This window comes from Myotis nattereri (genome assembly GCF_964212035.1).
Source record: "Myotis nattereri genome assembly, chromosome: 13".
Taxonomy (NCBI): Eukaryota; Metazoa; Chordata; class Mammalia; order Chiroptera; family Vespertilionidae; genus Myotis; species Myotis nattereri.
The window spans coordinates 45,579,414-45,600,433 of record NC_138088.1 but is presented as its reverse complement, the minus strand read 5'-3'; the positions used below and the strand labels follow the sequence as shown (position 1 = coordinate 45,600,433).

Below are 21,020 nucleotides of genomic sequence, written 5' to 3'. Positions count from 1 at the left end.
TAAACATAAATAAGCAGCTACCTATTGCCTGTGGAATGAAGTTCAAGCTTCCTAATGTAGTGTAAAAAATCTTTCATTACATTAGATATTTAATTAATGTTTTATAATTAAATTAATAAATGAGTAAGCAAACAGAACATATTATACTTGGAATATATTATTTACAGAAGATACAATATAGAATTATTCAGAACTCCTCACCCCTATTACCACCCCCCACCTCCTCTACTTATAAGCTTCTCTTATATTCCTGGAGGAAGTAGTTGAGATCACAATATGAAATTCTGCCAGAAGAGGTTCTGGACTCAGGTAAAGTCAGCTCAGTAATTATTCCATTGTTTTCCTAGAACCTATTAACACTATTCTTTTTAACTCTCTCCCCTATGAACATAACTGAGGAAGGGGGTCCAGAAACAGGCCTAAACAACAACTGTTTACTGTCAACATTCATACCTCTCCAAGCACTCTAATGAACAGGAGGTACAAAAGACATCTTTGTTTTTTCTGTGCAAAGGGAAAAATTAAGTTTGCTATGTGCTTCATATTTCTACTTATAATGATGCGGCATATACACACTAATCTGTTAAAATAGCATTTTACATACTTACTTTCATTTGCAATTATGTGTACCCAGTAAGATCATAAAAATTGGGGTATTGTAATATGGTTCTTGAGGATAGTGTAATTCTATACTTCTTCATATATTGAACAGGGTATAAAAGAAATAGAAAGTTCTCTATATTTTCAAATTAATTAAACAGAAATTGAAACTATTTTTAATGTCAACCAACTCAAAACTATTTGGCATTCCTAAATCTTCAAAAACATACTGATTTTTTAAAGTATACATTATTTTACACAACAGTATATTCTTATATTCAAATAAGGTTTTAATATATTTACAGAAAAACAATCACCAAAAATGAATCAAAATTATAACTATTTCAAAATGAGCTACGAGACTTCAAAAAAGGATGTAAGGCAATCCTAGCTGGGTGGCTCAATTGGTTGGAGCGTTGTCCTGTACACCAAAAGGTTGTGGGTTCAATTCCCAGTCAGGGAACAGATTTGGTCCCTAGTTGGGGAGCATATGGGAGGCAACCAATCAATGTTTTTCACATCAACGTTTCTCTCTCTCTCTCTCTTCCCTCCCAATTCCTTTCTATTAAAAAAAAAAAAATCAAGCACTAGATCAGTGATGGCAAACCTTTTGAGCTCAGCGTGTCAGCATTTTGAAAAACCCTAACTTAACTCTGGTGCCGTGTCACATATAGAAATTTTTTGATATTTGCAACCATAGTAAACAAAGATTTATATTTTTGATATTTATTTTATATATTTAAATGCCATTTAACAAAGAAAAATCAACCAAAAAAATGAGTTCATGTGTCACCTCTGACACACGTGTCATAGGTTTGCCATCACTGCCCTAGACGGTTTGGCTCTGTGGGTAGAGCTTTGGCCTGAGAACTGAAAGGTCCCAGGTTCGATTCTGGTCAAGGGGACATGCCCGGGTTGTGGGCTTGATCTCCAGTGGGGGACTTGTGGGAGGCAGCCGATCAATGATTCTCTCTCATCATGGATGTTTCTATCTCTCTCTCTCCCTCTTCCTTCCTCTCTGAAATCAATAAAAATATATATTTTTTAAATCAATAAAATATATCCTTAAGTGAGGTAAAACATAAAAGAATAACATTAAGTCAGAATTACAAAAACTCAGAAATGAGGTGGCAAAACTTGAGAAAATTAGAAATAAAAAATCATTTAGAAAAAAAGACTGCCGAAACCGGTTTGGCTCAGTGGATAGAGCGTCGGACTGCGGACTGAAGGGTCCCAGGTTCGATTCCGGTCAAGGGCATGTACCTGGGTTGCGGGCACATCCCCAGTAGATGTGCAGGAGGCAGCTGATCGATGTTTCTCTCTCATCGATGTTTCTGACTATCTCTCTCCCTTCCTCTCTGTAAAAAATCAATAAAATAAATTTTAAAAAAAGAAAAAAAGACTAAATTAAAAGGAATGCAATAGCAGATAAACAAATTCATACCCATTACCACTCCACACCCATAACAAATATTAGCAAGGACATGGAGAAATTGGAATCCTTGTGCATTGCTGATATGAACGTAAAATGGTGCTACTATAGAAAATTATATGGTAGTTCCTCAAAAAAATTAGCACAGAATCACCATATAATCCAGCAATTCCACTTTGGGAATACCCAAAAGAATTGAAATCAAGGACTTAAACAGGTATTTGTACACCCATATCCATAGTAGCATTATTCACAAGAGCCAAAAGGTAGAAGCAACCAAAGTGTCCATCAATGGATGAAAGGATAAACCAAATGTGGTATATACTAGTACATATAAGAAAATACTATTTAGATTTTAAAGGAAGGAAATTGACACACGCTACAAAATAGATGAACCTTGAAGACATGCTAAGTAAAATAAGCCAGACACGAAAGGACAAATATTGTCTGATTCCATTTATATGAGGTACCTAGAGTTGTCAAATTCATAGAAAGAAAAAGTTAACAGTGGTTGCCAGAGGTTGTTGGGGAGAGAGCAATGAGGAGCTAATGTTTAAAGAGTTTCAGTTGGAGAAGATGAAAAGTTCTGGATAGTGCTGATAGTTATACAACAATGTGAATGAACTTAATGGTACAGAATTGTACACTTAAAAATGGTTAAATGGTAAATTTTGTTAAGTATATTTCACCATAATAAAAAAATGAAAAAAGATAAAAAGCACAAATTCAAATGTCTTATTTAAGGAAATAAACTTACCCAACTTAATATCTCCATCTAGGGTAAAAAGAATGTTGCCAGCCTTTAGATCTCTGTGGATGATTTTATTATCATGTAAGTAGTTCAATGCCTCTAAGGTCTGTTTACAAACTACTTGTATTTGGGACTCAGTTAATGGTCGCTCAAGTTCTGTAAGGAAAAAGTAAACAAATCTGCATTTTTACACAGTGAAAACATGTCAGCAGGCTCTTACTTTTACCATCATTGGCAAGGATCTTATACAGTGAATTTATTTTAGAAGAACTGAATATCTACAAGGTTACTTTCCTCACATATTATACTCTTCGTTTAATTTTAGAATTTTATTACAATTGTCTAAGAATATAAAAATATAATTAAGCTGATTTCTTAACTGATTGAACTTCACCTAACAATAAGGTATGTATAAATGTTTGAAATCCATCAATTTTTATTAAGTGTAATTTAAGATATGAACGTAAAGGAAAAAAGGTATTTACCAAGCATCACAGCATCCACTGCTCCACCTGCACAAAATTCAATGAGGATCTGCAGGCAAATAAAAAAGCATGTGTTTAATACAGCATTGAGTTTGAGTATTTTTTCTTCAATTTAGCAAAAGGGATAAAAAAAATAACTGTCAAATTAACTGGACTATGGAAATAATATTATGCTAACCATAAAAGTGTTAAAAGTGTTGAGTCTTAATGATAACCATTTGAGAAAGCACACAGAAAACACATTCTGGAAGTATGTGCTTTTTTGTTAATCACCATTTTTAGCGTGTCTGCTTCTCTAAAATAACCAGGCATAGAATTTTTCTTCAGGATAGTATTTTTTTAATTTATTGATTTGAGAGACAGAGAGAGAGAGAGAGAGTGAGAGAGAGAAACATGGACCCACTTTCCCACTCATTTATGCATTCATTGGTTGTCTTTTGTGTGTGCCTTGACTGGGGATCAAACCCGCTATCTTAATGTATAGGGACAACACTCTAACTGAGCAACCCAGCCAGGGCCAGGTAGTATTATATATCCATTTCATCACTACTGAATGGTTTTATTATTTTCATTTTTAAGATAACTATTGTGATTTAAGTGATCAAATGTAGTATTTGTAGCTTTACTAATAGGAATAAGTTAAAAAAAAAACACACGATATACACAGAACCTTCAGATCCTAGCTCAATTATCACTTCCTGATGGATGCCTTCCCAGACCTCCCTGGTACATACCAACATATACCTTCCTTCTTAACCCTTATCACAGTTGTAATTTTGACTATGTTGCTTTGGTTAATTAATGTCTACCTCTCCCACTAACCTATCCCTTCACAGTTGTCCAACTTTTTATTTTATAATAGTGTTGAATAAATATCTTATCTCTTTATTAAATTGTCTAGGAGTTCATTTTTATTATAATCTCTGGAAACATTTTTTAAGAGACCTGATCAGCTACATTAAAAGATATCACAGTAATAATAAATATAACTTTTTAAAATTACAAATATTAACAAATTACATACCTGTTTTGTTTTCCCTCTATATAACAACAATAACAATTTATTTTTCACAGATGCTTGCCAATTACAAATTGTTTTTAAATGCATTATATCATTTAAAAAATAATTTGGAAGGTAGGTCATTAACTCATCCTATAATGAGTACACAGACTCATAAAAGTTAATTGATTTATTTAAGCTCCTAGAAACACCAGGATCGAAAAATATAAGCCTTTGATTCCTAGTCAGGTATTACTTGTACTACCTACTCTTCTGTCATAACACTTTGCTTCTTCCTTCAAGGAGAAAAACTCCATTTCAAAAACCCCTCTTGATTAAATTAGTGTTGGTGCAGAGCAAGAGACTGGTTACTATAATAAACATTAATTTTTACATTTATTTGTGTAATATTTTCTAAAAATGAACATAATTTATACATATAGCCTGAACCACTTATATCATGTACTAAAGCTGGGCCTGATTTTATAAGATAAATATTTAACATTTCTAGTAAGCATTTTATAATTTATTACATGATTTAGTAAAAATTTAGGGTAATAAAATTATAAACAAAAGAAGTTTTTAAAATTTTTAAGTAAATGCTAAGATTTAAAAAAATGAGAGAAGGCTATCTAATTTCATAGTTTAGGAAATTTAATATTCTAGAATCTAAGAATCAAGTGAATAAATAATCTGATGAACAGAATGAACTGTTGATTATAATAGAATCAGGGACATAGAAAGGGAATGGACTGACTATTCTTGGGGGGGAAAGGGGTGTGGGAGATGCGGGAAGAGACTGGACAAAAATCGTGCACCTTATGGATGAGGACAGTGGGTGGGGAGTGAGGGCGGAGGGTGGGGCGGGAACTGGGAAGAGGGGAGTTATGGGGGGGAAAAAAAGAGGAACAAATGTAATAATCTTAACAATAAAGATTTAATTAAAAAAATATATATATATTCTAACCAAGTTTCTCCATTTGGGTCCAATGTCAAACAATCATGAAATATGGTACAATCTGAAATACACATCTGAATACACAGGTGGGCAAAGTAGGTTTACAGTTGTGAGTAGCAAAACACAGAGTTAATAAAGCTATTGTAATAATCATAACTTTCATGTCTTTTTCCATATGAGTCAATGTAAACCTGCTTTTGCCCACCCCTGTATCTGTTGAAGGGTAACTGTGTTGTCAATGACCCTCTCATCCGCAGATAACTTTAACACAAGTGACTAAACAAAAGAGGTTATATACAAAATAGGCTTTCAAAACTTATAAACCTCTTTAGGACAATTAATTCATTTTGTCTACTCCTACAGATCAACAGAAAATACTTACCCAAAGATTGTTCTCATAATAGAAGGCATCTAGAAGTTTGACTATATTTGGGTGATCACAAGACGCTAAAATATCAATTTCAACCATGTAATCTTCAAGTTCTTCTTCAGATTTGGTGTCAATCACCTTTGCAGCAGCTAAAACGTTGGTCTCCTTATTCTGGGCCTAAAAATGTAAGATCAAAAATATCCCAATGCATACTTGTTTATTTTATTTTTAATAAACTTCATTTTTTAGAATAGTTTTAGGTTCACCGCAAAGTTGAGCAGAAAGTACAAAGTTTCCATATACTCCCTGCTTCTACACATGCAGAGCCTCCCGCACTATCAAGATTCTGCACCAGAATGGTACATCTGTTACAATTAATGGCCGCTTGACACATCATTATCACTCACGGACCACTGTTTACATTTGGTGTACATTCAATTGATTTTGACAAATGTTATGACATGTGTCCACCACTATATTATACAAAATAGTTTCACTGCCTTAAAAATCCTCTATACATTACCTATTCATCCCTCCCTTCTTCATAACCCCTGGCAGCCACTGATCTTTCACTCCATAGTTTTGCTTTTCCAGAATGTCATCTTGTTGGAATCACATAGTATATAGCCTTTCAGATTGGCTTCTTTCACTTAGTAACATACGTTTAAGATTCCTCCATGTCTTCTCATGGTCTGACAACTCATTTCTTTTTAGCACTAATAGTTCATTACATAGATGTGCGAATTTATTTATCCATTCACCTACTGAAAGCATCTTGGTTGTTTCCAAGTTTCAGCAATTACAAATAAAGCTGCTACAAACATACATGTGCTGGTTTTTGTGTGGACATAAGTTTTCAACCCCTTTGGGTAAATACCAAGGAGCACAATTACTGGATCATATGGTAAAAATATGTTTAGTTGTGTAAGAAACTGTCAAACTGTCTCCCATTTTTCAATCCCACCAGCAATGAATGAGAGTTCCTACTGTGCCACATTCTTGACAGCATTTGGTGTTGTCAATGTTTTGGATTTTCACCATTCTAACATGGGTGTATAGTGGTATCTACTTGTTTTAATGACATATGGTATTGAGCATCTTTTAATGTATTCACTGACCATCTGTAAATCTTTGGTGAGATGTCTGCCCAGATCTTTTGCCCATTTTTAATCAGATTGTTGGTTTTCTAATAGTTAAGTTTTAAGAGCTCTTTATATATTTGAATAGTAGGTTATCAGATATATTTTGTAAATATTTTCTCCCATTAGTGGCTTGTCTCTATTTGTACCCTAGAGGCCCAGTGCATGAAATTCATGCTCTTGGGAGTGGAGGGGGTCCCTCAGCCCAGCCTGCGCCCTCTCACAGTCTGAGAGCCCTCACTCTGAGGTTTAGAATAAAAAAAACTCTTGCAAAAGAACAAGGAACCCAAACTATGGGTGAGAGCTTCCCTGGATCCACTGTGATTCAAAAAGTAGAGGTGAAATCAGCGAGGAGGCACATAGAGAAACACGCATCTGCAGGGGCTGCCTCTGCGTGAGGAGAGAGGACAGACTCCTACTGTGAGGAGCCCCAGCAGCTCCTGTCTCCTCTCTACTGGGCAGGTGCCACAGAGGTAGGAGAGGCTCCCACCACCACCGCTGTGCTCGCCAGCCGTGAGCCCAGCTTCTGGCTGAGTGGCGCTCCCCCTGTGGGAACACACTGACCACCCAGAGGCAGCTCCTGCGTTGAGTATCTGCTCCCTGGTGGTCAGTGCTCATAATAGCGACCAGTCATTCCATTGTTTGGTCAATTTGCATATTAGCCTTTTATTATATAGGATGCTTATTTTGGAAAGATAGCCTAAACATGAATATTAATTAATGCATGCTATGCACCATGCTAACTGCATATCTTAATCAGATCTTAAAATACTAATTAGGTTTTAAAAAAAACATTTCAATATTATGTTATCATTTCAGCAAAACTAATTACTTAAAAAAAAAACAGAAAAAAATACCAAACTTTTAAAAGCTACTAATAAGTGTTTCAAATTATAAATAAAAGTCCAAATCCCACTTTTAAGAATTGATCATAAGGAGGTAATTTTATAAAATAAAAAATATGCATGTGTAAAAATATTCATCAAAGTACTATTTACAATAAGAAAAATGAACCAACCTAAATGTCCATTCACAAGAACCTGCTTAAATTATTCAATATAACTCTACAATGAGACATTACACAGCCAAAATGAATTGACTAACCAATTAATATTTCTTAAGAAGGAATAGTAGCCATAAGACATCAGTGACTGGGAAAAAAACACAACTTATTAAACATGAAAGATATGTAATTTTACAGAAACTATACATCTATTTTCACATATGGATAGCTTCATAAATATCTAGAAAGACTTCATTAGTGAGGATGGTGGAATTTCAGGTGCTTTTGACTTTTTCTGTATTTCATACCATATTGTTTGAACTTTTAAAAATGAACATGTATTATTTTTACAGACGCCATAAAGCATTTTAAAATCAGTATGTGGGAGATTTCTTAGTGATCTATTATCTAATCTTGGCAATAATGAAGAAAAGAATAAGCAAAACAGGTAAGAGCCTGTTTATGGGAATTTTTTGTCAAAAGAAAAATTCTGTATGTCCTAAATTAAATTACAGTAGACAGGAGAGTCAGAGAAAGAAACTGGAACAATTAACCAATTAATAGTTGTGGGCCAACTAACTAAAGAGTGCTCTCACTCCTGAATATGTGTTGGAGCTCTAAATCAATCTCCAGAGTCTACTAGCCAACCACTAGCAAGTATGCATGAACTTTCAGGACTGCTGCCAGTAACTAAACAACACTAGTAAATATTTCTTCCTTATAGATTGTGTAACTATCACAAAATTGCCCCCAGTTGACCTTTTCCCACCCTCCCTTACCTGTAGCCAATGTATATTCTTTCAAAACAACTTACATCTTTCTTCCCCAAAACAGAATGTACACAAGCGCCCATCAATGCCAGTACTAACATGCTAACTTTTCCATCTAGCCACATTACCGGTGGTTTAGACTTCATGCCTCAAAGCCTGGTCCTTTCCAGGCTAGCACTTGGCTCATTAAAACCTTTCTTTCAAGAAACTTTTAGCTGTGAACTCTTTTGTTTAACATTTTCTAAGTACATTATTGCTACATTTTACTTCCTTAGAAAAAAATAGGGGCAAAAATACTAATTACTAATTAAGTAACCCTAATGTTTAGGATTCAAATAATACGTTTTGTACAAAAGACTTCAGCCCTAGCCCTAGTCGGCTTGGCTCAATGGATAAAGTGTCAGCCTGCAGACTGAAGGGTCCCAGGTTCGATTCCAGCCAAGGGCATGTACCTTGATTGCGGGCTCGATCCCCAGTAGGGAGGTGCAGGAGGCAGCCGATCAATGATTCTCTCTCATCATTGATGTCTCTCTCTCTCTCTCTCTCCTTCTCCCTTTCTCTCTGAAATCAATAAGGAAATATTTTTTAAAAAAAGACTTCAGCCCTAGCTGGTTTGACTCAGCCATAGCTGGATTGGCTCAGTGGATAGAGAGCTGGCTTGTGGACTAAAGGGGCCTGGGTTCGATTCCGGTCAAGGGCACATGCTGGGCTTGCAAGCTCGATCCCCAGTGGGGGTGTGCAGAAAGCAGACAATCAATGATTCTCTCTCATCATTGATGTTGCTATCTCTCTCTCCCCTCTCCCTTCCTCTCTGAAATCAATAAAAATATTTCTTTTTAAAAAAGACTTCATACTGATTTACAATCTAGAAGAATATTCTCAGCTATCATATTTTAACAAATCTCCAATGTCTTTTAAGATATCTTATATTTCACTAAGGAAGAAAAACTTCCAATTAAACTATATCAACACTTTTTCATTTAGAATTTTTATATTATGCCTTTTTAAAGAACTTTTGGACATATTTAGACAAAAATTGTTATTGTATATTATTCTGGTTCACATATAATTAAATACTTCATATATTGAAGTTCTACTCTTTGAATCACTTATTCACTGAGTTATCTAATGTCCTCACAATATCATTCTCTGGCCATTAAATTAACTACTATCTCCAAAATTTTATTTGAAGTCACTGTCTCCCATTTTGCAATTATAATGATACTACTTTGTTTATCTTACCACAGGTGCTAAAAGATTTTTAGGTAACAACCAGGATTTTTTCTTCAAAAGGTCCTTAAATAGTTTATTAATTGAACATCAAGGGATTGCAACTAACACCAGTGATACAACTAAGTTCAATGGCAGATATAACATGACCCCTACCAGGCCAACAATAATACCAAGGCATCAATCAATAAAGGACATATTCCAATTTCAGAGATGTTAAAAATCAAGAAATCTGTCATAACTGGTGCAAATACAACATTATGTTGTATCTCTAAGAAAGATACTACAGTTGAGCCAATAATAATTAGAACTCACCACCTCCCTAAGTCAGAAGAAATATGCCAGTGAAACATAAGCTCCTCTCTCATCATTTTAATACTAGAGGCCAAGTGCACAAAATTCATGCACAGGAGGGGCGGGTGACCCCTCAGCCCAGCCTGTACCCTCTCCAATCCAGGAACCCCCAGGGGATGTCCGACTGCCAGTTTAGGCCCCATCCTAAATGATGCTATCTCTCTCTCCCCTCTCTCTTCCTCTCTGAAATCACTAAAAATATTTTTATTGCAATCCGGGACCACTGGCTCCTAACTGCTCGTCTGCCTGCCTGCCTGATCGCCCCTAACTGCCTCTGCCTGCCGGCCTGATCGCCCCCTAACTGCACTCCCCTGCCGGCCTGATCGCCCCCTAACTGCACGCCCCTGCCGGCCTGATCACCCCTAACTGCCCTCCCCTGCCAGCCTGATCACCCTTAACCGCCTCTGCCTCGGCCCCCACCACCGTGGCTTTGTTCAGAAGGACGTCCAGAAGATGTCTGGTCTAATTAGCATATTACACTTTTATTATTATAGATAATACTCTGGGAAGAAAGAGACCAGAGGAACTGTCTTTGAAGAGGCACACTATAAAATATAAACCCTGGTAGTAGACTAAGGATATTGTGAGTGGAGTTAAAAGTCATTCTACTTCTTCATGCTTCTACTAATGTCCTGAGAGATTTTAAAGATGTCTTTTACTTATGAATGGAATAGCATCAAGAGGGAGGAAATAATACTATATAATCTCTAAAGTTCTTTATAGTAACAAATTTAATTATACCATTCCCCTGGAGATACTGATTAAACCAACAATGGAACCTTTTGGTTTAATATAATAAATAGAAGTTACATTAGAAAGTATAGTGCCTCCTACTTATTGCTTTAAAATAACTATTATTCATGAGAATCTGGTTCTAAAGAACTCTGAAACTCAAAACTGAAATAAACATTTGATAAGCATGTAATTCTACATTTTAAATTATATAATGGATATTAGTGTTAAAAAGAAACAATCTCGCCCTGACCGGTTTGGCTCAGTGGATAGAGTGTTGGCCTGAGGACTGAAGGGTCCCGGGTTCGATTCCAGTCAAGGGCATGTACTAGTAACTTGGTTCCGGGCACATTCCCAGTAGCGGGTATGCAGGAGGCAGCTGATCGATGTTTCTGATGTTTCTCACCGATGTTTCTAACTCTCTATCCCGCTCCCTTCCTCTCTGTAAAACATCAATAAAATATATGAAAAAAAAAAGAAACAATCTCATCTTCACATAAAGACTTAATAAAATAACTAAACAAATGTTAATAAAAACAAGAATGGGATACACACACCAAGATAGTACTTGAAATTGATAAAATGTTTTCAGAGATCAATGATCACATAAAATTCACTGCTTTAATTTTTATAAATCATGAATAGAGCTTAGCCACTTTACATAAACAACTAGGAGCTACAGGGAAACATAATGATTTTTAAGTTTCCTGTACTGTTTTCATGTTATAAATCTAAATGAAGTAGTGTAAAAATTACATCATTTTACATTACTCTTGTTTCAACTGTGGCTTATTTATTAGTTTATTTAACCAATCAGGGTCCAGCCAGGAGAAAGAAATCATATTGATCATTTTAAAAGAGAGAATTTGATATAAATAATTATTGATTCTGTTGTTAACTAGTAATTAAAAAATAAAGAACATTAAGAGAGTCTGGGAGGTGGAAGTAACAACTGCAGGAAAAGACTATTACCCTAGGACCAGCGGAGCCAAGGGATTGGAATTATTAAAACTCAGAAGCTTGGAGGAAAGGTTCTGCAGAGCTGAAACTCAGATCCCTGGAGAGAGAGTACTGCTCAGAACTTGGTTCCGGGCACATTCCCAGTAGGGGATATGCAGGAGGCAGCTGATCGATGTTTCTAACTCTCTATCCCTCTCCCTTCCTCTCTGTAAAACATCAATAAAATATCTGAGGAAAAAATAAAGAAACAATCTCATCTTCACATAAAGACAATAAAATAACTAAACAAATGTTAATAAAAACAAGAATGCTGCTGGCCTCTCTGAACTTGGAAGGAGGGTCTTATGGAATTTTTGAGGAAGAGGGGGCCAGCCAACTGGAGCTGGTGTTATGAAAGGTTATGATGAGGCTAGCTCTGTGAGTGTTGCAAAAACTACAAACTGGATTCCACTCCTGTCGCTGGGTGAGGAATTTCCACTAGGATGATGGTTATAGAAACAGGAAAACAGACAGGAAGCCCACAGAAAAAGAAAAAGGTGAAAGTCCTTTCTTCATCCACCTCCTTACAGCCTTCCTCTAGTGCTCCATTATCGTTAAAACTACAAGTGAGTAGCTGGCAAGGTATAAAAGTGATTTACAAAATGGTTAAAATCCACAATACACAAATAAACAAGAGCAAGACATCTAATAGGAACATGAAGAGAACTGAACCTAAAAGAAGAAATTCAACCTCAATAAAGCTATGAAAAGAATTACTTATTAGTAATTAGTAGGCGGAGAAAGATGAATTAAAACCACCAAAAAAAAATTATATATATATATACATATATATATGTGTGTATATATATATCATTAGATTGTCAAAACTGAAAAATTTGGACAATATCAAATGTTGTCAAGGATGCAGAGCAAGGAAATTCTCATATGCTGCTGGTAAGAGTGTAACTTGATACACGTTGGCATCATCTAGTAAAATTAAAGATACACTTCCCTATAACCCAGCAATACTACTCCTGAGTTGTCTTAGTGAAACTCATGCATAGATGCATCAGTATTGTGTATAAAAGCCAAAAACTGGAAACAACTGATACACCCATTCTTTACCATTAAGAGTAACCATATAATGGAATTCTATGCAATAATGAAGTAATTACAGCTCTAGGTGATAACAAAGGTGTACCTCACAAATATAATGCTGATTTTGAAAGAGGCAAGACACTCAATATGATTCCATTCATATAAAGTTCAAATTATAGCCCAGCTGGCATGGCTCAATGGTTGAGTGTCCACCTATGAACCAGGAGGTCAAGGTTCAATTCCCAGTCAGGCTCCATCCCCAGTAGGGGGCGTGCAGGAGGCAGCCAATCAATGATTCTCTCTCATCATTGATGTTTCTATTTCCCTCCCTCCCTCCCTTCCACTCTAAAATCAATAAAAATATATATTCTTTAAAAAACTAAATTATAATATTTAGGGTTACATACCTAGTTAGTAAGCTATAAAGAAAAGAAAAGAAATGAATAACTTAAAAGCAGGGTAGTGCTTTCCTTTAGGGAGAGAGGTCAATTCAGAAGAAAGGTGGGAGGAATTCTGGGGTGCTGGCAGAATTCCTTGACTCTGATGATTAATATTGTCATATTATAATTATTTAATAAATGTACATGTGTTTTTATACTTTTCAATACAATTACAGCTCTAGGTAATTGTATGCCAAATTACCTATATTTTTAAAGGTGTACACCCATCAGTGTCATAAAAATAATCACTTTCATCCAGTATACAGTCAGGTCAGTTTCAATTCAACACATAATTTTATGTTACTCCTTTTTTTCCCATTAACAACAACAGAAATCCAAACATTAAAAAAAATAAGCCCTAGACAATGGAAACTAAGGAGAAAATAAACAAATGGGACTACATCAAAATAAAAAGCTTCTGCACAGCAAAAGAAACCACCAACAAAACAACAAGAGAGCCCACTGCATGGGAGAACATATTTGCCAATGTTATATCCGATTAGGGTTTAATCTCCAACATTTATAGGGAATTCATACAACTTAACAAAAGGAAGATAATCAATCAAAAAATGGGCAAAGAACCTAAATAGACACTTTTCGAAAGAGGACATATAGAAGGCTGAGAGACATATGAAAACATGCTCAAAGTCACTAATAATCCAAGACATGCAAATCAAACAATAAGGTACCATCTCACATCTGTCAGAATGGCTATCATCAACAAATCAACAAATGACAAGTGCCAGCAAGGATGTGGATAAAAAGGAACCCTCTTGCACTGCTGGTAGGAATGCAGGCTGGTGCAGCCACTGTGGAAAACAGTATGGAGTTTCTTCAAAAAATTAAAAATGGAACTCCCATTTGACCCAGTAATCCCACTTCTAGGAATATATCCCAAGAAATCAGAAACACCTATCAGAAAGATATATGCACCCCTAAGTTCATAGAAGCACAATTTACCATAGCTAAGATTTGGAAACAGCCTAAGTGCCCATCAGCAGATGAGTGGATTAAAAAACTGTGGTATATCTACACAATGGAATTTAAATTTTAAAAAATAATCCTGCCGAAACCGGTTTGGCTCAGTGGATAGAGCGTCAGCCCGCGGATTGAGAGGTCCCGGGTTCGATTCCGGTCAAGGGCATGTACCTGGGTTGCGGGCATATCCCCGGTGGGGGATGTGCAAGAGGCAGCTGATCAATGTTTCTCTCTCATTGATGTTTCTAACTCTCTCTATCTCTCTCCCTTCCTCTCTGTGAAAAATCAATAAAATATATTTTTTTAAAAAAATCCTATATAATAAAAGGCTAATATGCAAATCAACCAAATGGCTGAACGACCGGTCACTATGACATGCACTGACCCACAGGGGGAGCGCCGCTCAGCCAGAAGCCCTAAGCCAGGCTCACTGCTGGTGAGCGCAGTGGCGGCAGCCTCTCCTGCTCTTGTGGCAGTACTAAGAATGTCCAACTGCCAGCTTAGGACCGCTCCTAAGCCAACAGTCAGACATCCCCCATGGGTTCCCAGACTGCGAGAGGGCACAGGCTGGGGTGAGGGACCTCTACTCCCACCCCAAGTGCACGAATTTCATGCACCGGGCCTCTAGTAAATAAATAATAAAAAATAAGCCTTAGCCTGTTTGGCTCAGTGGATAGAGCATGGGTCTGCGGACCAAAGGGTCTTGGGTCCAATTCCGGTCAAGGGCATATACCTCGGTTGCAGGCTCCTCCCCAACCAGGGTCCTGGTTAGGGCTCATGCAGGAGGCAACCAATCAATGTGTTTTCTCTCACATAGATATTTCTCAGTCTTTCCCTCTCTCTTCCACTCTCTCTAAAAATCAATGGAAAAATATCCTAGGGTAAGGATTAAAAATAATAAATAAATAAAGTAAAAAGTTTAAGAGATATATATGTTTTCATTTATATGTCAAATAATACATTGAAAAGAGAACATTGAAAATAGATAAGTCAGAGACTTAAAAAATAGAAAATAGATTAAAAATAGGAAAGACAGATTTGTGTAGTGAACTGAGTAGAAAGAATACAAGTATATGATGGAAAAATGTTTCAAATAAACTAAGTACTCAAGATGATTGCCTGTTTATAATTTAATCTTTATAACAGTTACTAATTTCCATAAGTAAATGATGGTTACAATCAATTTTAGAAATAGTTTTCTACTTCATACAATACTAAGGTTTAATAGCTTTTTCCCCCACACAGAAGGAAGTTTATAAATTTAAAATTTCTAGCATATCTTGGAAAACAGAAACTTTCAGGAAAAAGAGAAAAAACGGGTCAGATAAGTTTAAATTTTCTTTTAAAGAAGTATTTGGCTGGGCGAGGACAATGGGGGAGAAGGGGGACATATATAATACTTTCAATAAAAAATTTAAAAGAAAAAAAACTCAGAGCCTTGGAAGCACAGACCAGTAAAACGAAAAGATACAAAGGATCCAAGCTCTTCAAATATCACACTGAAATAGTCATGAAGCCCATAAAAATTATCCTTGACAATTTTATAGTGTTTCAACTATATGGAGTCTCTTATTTTTCAGAAATTTTTCAATTGATATCTCACTACAGAAAAATATGTTACACTTTGCAGAAAGAGTCATTAAATAATTAAATCCCAGAGCATTATTAACATGTCCACACAATCATTCTGTGCCATGGGAAAATAAGAAAATGGTTCACTATTTTCATAGGTCCCTTTTCCTGTCCCATCCTAGTTTGCTTCTGAATTCTAAATATAATAACAGTAATTTCTACCATTTACTGAGCCCTTTTTATGTGCCTTATATTTACTATCTCCTTTAATTTTCACACATTTAAGAGCAGGTCTTACTGATCAGGAAAAGTGAGACATGAAACGATTAAGTAATTTGTCCAAACTCACAGGCTGCTATTGAGGGAGCCAAGATATAGTACAACTCCAGGGCCAGTGTTTTAACACTGCAATGTTCTATTCAATAAGACACTTATACCATGAAAACTGCCTATAATCACCTACCACCTTCTAACCACCGGATTCCAGGTGCCTTGAGTAACTTATTTTTGCCTTGCCCAGATAACTGCATACTCAGAATTCTGCTATGTGAAGAAATCAAAACAAACGTTTGGGGAAATCTATGATTCTCCAGCTAAGAAAATGGAGGTCCAGAGAAGTTAAGTGTTCTGTCCAAGACCCCGGAGCTGGTTTGTGACAGCCAACACTAAAGCACAATTCCCCAGAGTGATCTTCCCACCACACTAAAAGCCCTTCTTCCTACATACATCTGAACTGTAAACTCCCTTTGGAACCCATTCTCTATCCTCCACACAAGCTCTGAAGTTTACTTTGCCAACTTTCACAGCATACAATAGCTTCAATAGCACTCAGATGAGGTAACATACATTCTCTCATTTCAACAAATACAGAGAGATACACATGTGCTAAGGCAATTGATGAACCCAAATGTTTATCATAATTTTGGCCTCCGGTTTTATCATAAAAACATAAACATGTTAACTATAACATGTAACAGTGCCATAGTCGCCTTGTGAAGAATGTGTTCTGAAAGCACACAGAGAGTGTATGCTTCAGCCTGAGTAAAGAATGAGCAAGGCAAGGGGCTGTGAGATGCATCTGAGGCAGAGCAAAGGCAGAGGTGCGCTGGTGCTTAGAAAGGAGGGGGAAATTCTATCATTTTTACCAATGGACATCCAAGTAAAAAACAACAGTACATACTGGGTCAGAAAACCTGAGTTCAAATCTAAACTGTGAGACGGACTAAATCTGACTTGTGTGACTTTGAACAATTTCTGACTCTCGGTGTCCTCATCTGTGAAATGTACATACCACCGACCTGTCTACCTCACCGGACTTTCGTGGGCCAAATTATGTGTAAGTGCTTTAAAAACCGCAAAAAACCTGTATCAACATTAGTTCTTTTGTTTTCACGTGGATCTTTCCCCCAAACCTGTGTCTCATAAAAACCTCACCCTTCAGGATGAAAATATTCTAATGACATCATTCATATACCCTTACGGGGTAGTAAACTGCTAACACACTAATGCCTTCAGGTTGAAACATCGAGACTCTTTCTACTGAAACATAAATAAATAAACAAACAAAGTGTGCTGTTTTTAATTTCTTAAGCACTGGTATTGACTTCCAGTCAATGCTTCCTCTGCAACCAGTACTAAATGCAGGTTTTCTTCTGGAAATTTTCTATCAGAAATTCCACTCCATTTTATAGTTCGCTGTGAAGCAACCAATTCAGGAATAGTGTGCGAGTAGCAATCACTGTGCTCTCGCCCCCAGACGTGGGTTATGTATGTACTCCCTATAGACACAACCAAGCTTATGCCCTGACTCTAAAAAAGAGACTGGTTTAGCGCAATCATACACATGATTGCAAACAGCTAGTGGACAAATATAAAGCCACTGAAAAGTATGAGTTCCTATAATAAGTATGGATTTAAAATGCTTTGAAGGCCACAACCTGATCCCTGCTTTAAATTAGAGCTCCCCCCGCCCCCCACTTCCTTTAAAGTTTGACAGCGCAGCCCGTAGAATAATAACCCCACCTCCCTTTAGCAATCACTCTTTAAAGTTCAACCTTAAACCCCAGTGTCTCGGCTGCTCCTTGGATGACAGCCTGGATAAAGTTCCGATGTACGTTTCCGAAGTCAAAGGATGGGCAAGAGACAGGAAAGGGACAAGGGGCGGGGAGAGGGGGAGCGCGGGCGGGGGGGGGGGTCCTCTCGCCGCTCCAGGACCCTGGCTGTTTTCTCTCACAAGCGCAACTTCCCGTTTTCTCCCTCTTACCTTGTACACTTTCCCAAAGGCTCCGTCGCCCAATTCTCCTATAATTTCCCAAAACTCCTCAGGGTTCAGGTCCCTCTTCACATGTTCGTACTGCTTCTTCTTCTTCTCGCTCCCCAACTTGAAGATCTTACGGAAATTGAAGAAGGACATTTTTCCTCCCAACAGAGTTCCTGGCACTTAAGGACTAAAACAACAATAAAAGGCAAAGTTTCTCCTCCCTCTTCTCCCGCGCGAGCCCGGCGGGCGGCGGCGGCGGCGGGCGCGGGCTCTCCCGTCTCCCGCCGCTCCGGCTGGGCGTCCCGGGGAAGGCGGGGCGCGACTCGGGCTCCGACCCACGGGGTGGGAGCGGGGGGGTGCGGGGGAGAGGCTGCGCGGGCGGTCCCTCGGCCGAGCCCGGCCCGCGGGCCGCGCGGTGGGCGCCTTGCCCCCTGTCGGCCCTAGGGGGGCGGCACCTGCCCCGACTCTGTCCCAAACCGGCCCAGCCCGATGGGTCCGAGCGGTCCAGACGCCCGCGGTCGCCGCGACTTAGGCCCGTGTCACGGCGAGTCTCCAGGGGCGGCGGCCACTCCGGGCAAGGGACGCGGCCGGCGACCTCTGGGGCCGGCAGTCCACAGGCCGCGCTCTCCCGCCTCCGGCCTCGATCCCCGGGGTCCCCTCCGCAGCTGTCCGCTCCCGCGGCGCGAGGCCCGCGCGTCCCCTCGGCTCCCGGGCTCCGCCGCCGCCGCCTCCTCGCTCCCTTCCCAGCCCACACTGCCTCGTTCTGGAGCGCGCGCCGACGCCGACGCCGACGCCAATGCCGCAGCGCGCCCGCGCGCTCCGCAGGTCGCGCGCCCCGCTCAACGCGCGCTCGCGCGGGGGCGTGCCCTCTGGCCCCGCGCACGCGCGCTGAGCTCGGCTTGCTGGCGGCCTGGAGGGGCTCGTAGGCGTCCCGCCCGGGGTGCGACGTGGACTCGAGCGTTCCTCGCTCCTTACGCATTGTTCCCCATTTACCCTCTAAGCCCTAAACATCCTCTCAGTCCAGGATTTGGGTGGAGTTGCCCCCGCGGGCACGACCCTGTCGACGTTGCTAGCGGATGTTGCCTCCATTCTGGATCTGAGAAATGTTGTAAACACTGAAAGCTGAGCTGTACCGATGGGGGCCCGAAAGGATTTTTTCGCTTTCAAATGGGCCCAGGAGTACAGTGAGGGGAGCACGTGTGATGGCTGGGAGCTTCGGAGCCAGAGATTACCAGCTCTGTGACCTTGGGCAGTAACCTTTCCTTTCTTACGGAGAGGAGTGAATGAGGCAATGGACATAAGCCGTTTGCGCGGTCCCTGCTCAATTTTAGTTCTTGCTGTTGTTACAAGTGTGCAGGTAAGCCCGATAGTGTGACTCGGTAGTTGAGCGTGGACTTAGGAACCAAGAGGTCACTATTGAATTCCCCATCAGGGCACATGCCCAGGTTGCAGGTTCGATCCCCAATAGAGGGTGTGCAGGTGGCAGCCGATCAATGATTCTCATCTTTGATGTTTCTATCTCTCTATCCCTCTCCCTCCTTTCTGAAATCAATTTTTAAAAAATGTTTTTTTAAGTGTGCAGGTAGATAGACATAGATAATATGAAGCATGTAAACCCACTTCTCGAATGATGACCACGACCCTCCTTGAGGGTAATCTACCTTCTGCTGGGCGCTTCAACAGCCGTGTTCCCGTGCCACCCTTCCTGACTCCATCTGAACCACTTACTACCTCGGCTTCCTGATCTGCCTCTGGCCCCTTGGGCAGCATGAGTGAGAGAAGGCTTGGGCCATGTGGGCGTTGGCTGGAATCTACCAGATAGTGACCTGCCTTCCTGTTCTCCACCAGAAAGGAGCACTTTTAGGGCAGTGGCTTGTTACTCATCATTGTATTCAAGAACCTGACAACATTCCTGGCATATAATGAGAAGGCAGATCCCTTGAATGAATGGAAGTTATCTGGAGCAGAGGCCAAATTGCTATCTATATAAGGCCCAACCATTTTTTTCTCCAGCCCCAAAACTCTTCTTCCAGTGAGAGGGTTAAAATTATTTTGTTTCTCAAGATCCCTCTTTTTTTTCATAATTTATTAAGGTAGAATTGATATGCAACAAACTGTACATATTTAAAATATACGATTTTATGTATTGACAGATGTATACACCTGTGGCAATAAAAACTAATCTATTTTTAACTATTATTATTTATGCAGGTGGCACTAGATGTAAAGGTAATACATACTCATTGTGGAAAATTTTTAAATGCACAAAGAATAAAATAAGAAGCAAACACATACTTTAATTCTACCATCCAGATATAAACAAAAGTCCTGTTTGGAAATATAATACAATTCCAAACAGGACTTTTTGGCTGTGGATGGACTTTTATTTACATGGATTAAATTATACTGAATATAAAGGTTTGCAACCTACATATTTCATATTCCCATTCCATTAGTAACTGTTTCCTTAAAACATGAAACATTTAGATTCTCAGCTTTAGATAAAACATTGATGAATATCTCTACAAATCCTTTTCTACATATTTGATTATTTTCTTAGGGAATTACCAGAAGCAAATTTGGGTCAAAGGGTTTAAGTCTGTTTCCTTTTTTTGATATTTTCAAAATTGAAAAACTTTTACTGTTTTCTCAAATTAAAAGATAGTATATCCTTGTTGTAAATTAAATGAAATAATATAGAAATGATAAATTAGGAACCTGCCTGTAATTCTCCCATTCTGCCTCCCCGCTACCCAACTTCAATCCCAACCTAACTACTGTGAAAGTTAAGCCTATGAGCAAGAGGGAACTTTTGGGGGGTTAACAAAAAAAAAGTTCTAAAATTATATTGTAGTAATGATTACACAACTGTGTACATTTAAAAAATACTTCTAAAAATGTATGCATAG

The 21,020-nt window shown here is 38.6% G+C and overlaps 1 protein-coding gene across 2 annotated transcripts in view; it reads right to left on the bottom strand.

Moving 5' to 3' along the window:
- SLK (STE20 like kinase) overlaps positions 1–18,509 on the bottom strand; it is a 50,792-nt gene extending 32,283 nt beyond the window's left edge. For both annotated transcript variants that reach the window (XM_081104511.1, XM_081104512.1), the window contains exons 1-4: positions 18,115–18,509; positions 5,609–5,773; positions 3,269–3,317; positions 2,790–2,939 (exon numbers count right to left, since the gene is read on the bottom strand). In XM_081104511.1, the coding sequence (XP_080960637.1) occupies positions 2,790–2,939; positions 3,269–3,317; positions 5,609–5,773; positions 18,115–18,264 (514 nt within the window). In that variant the 5' untranslated portion in view covers positions 18,265–18,509. The remainder of the gene's footprint in view (positions 1–2,789; positions 2,940–3,268; positions 3,318–5,608; positions 5,774–18,114) is intronic.
- Positions 18,510–21,020: the final 2,511 nt, after the last annotated feature.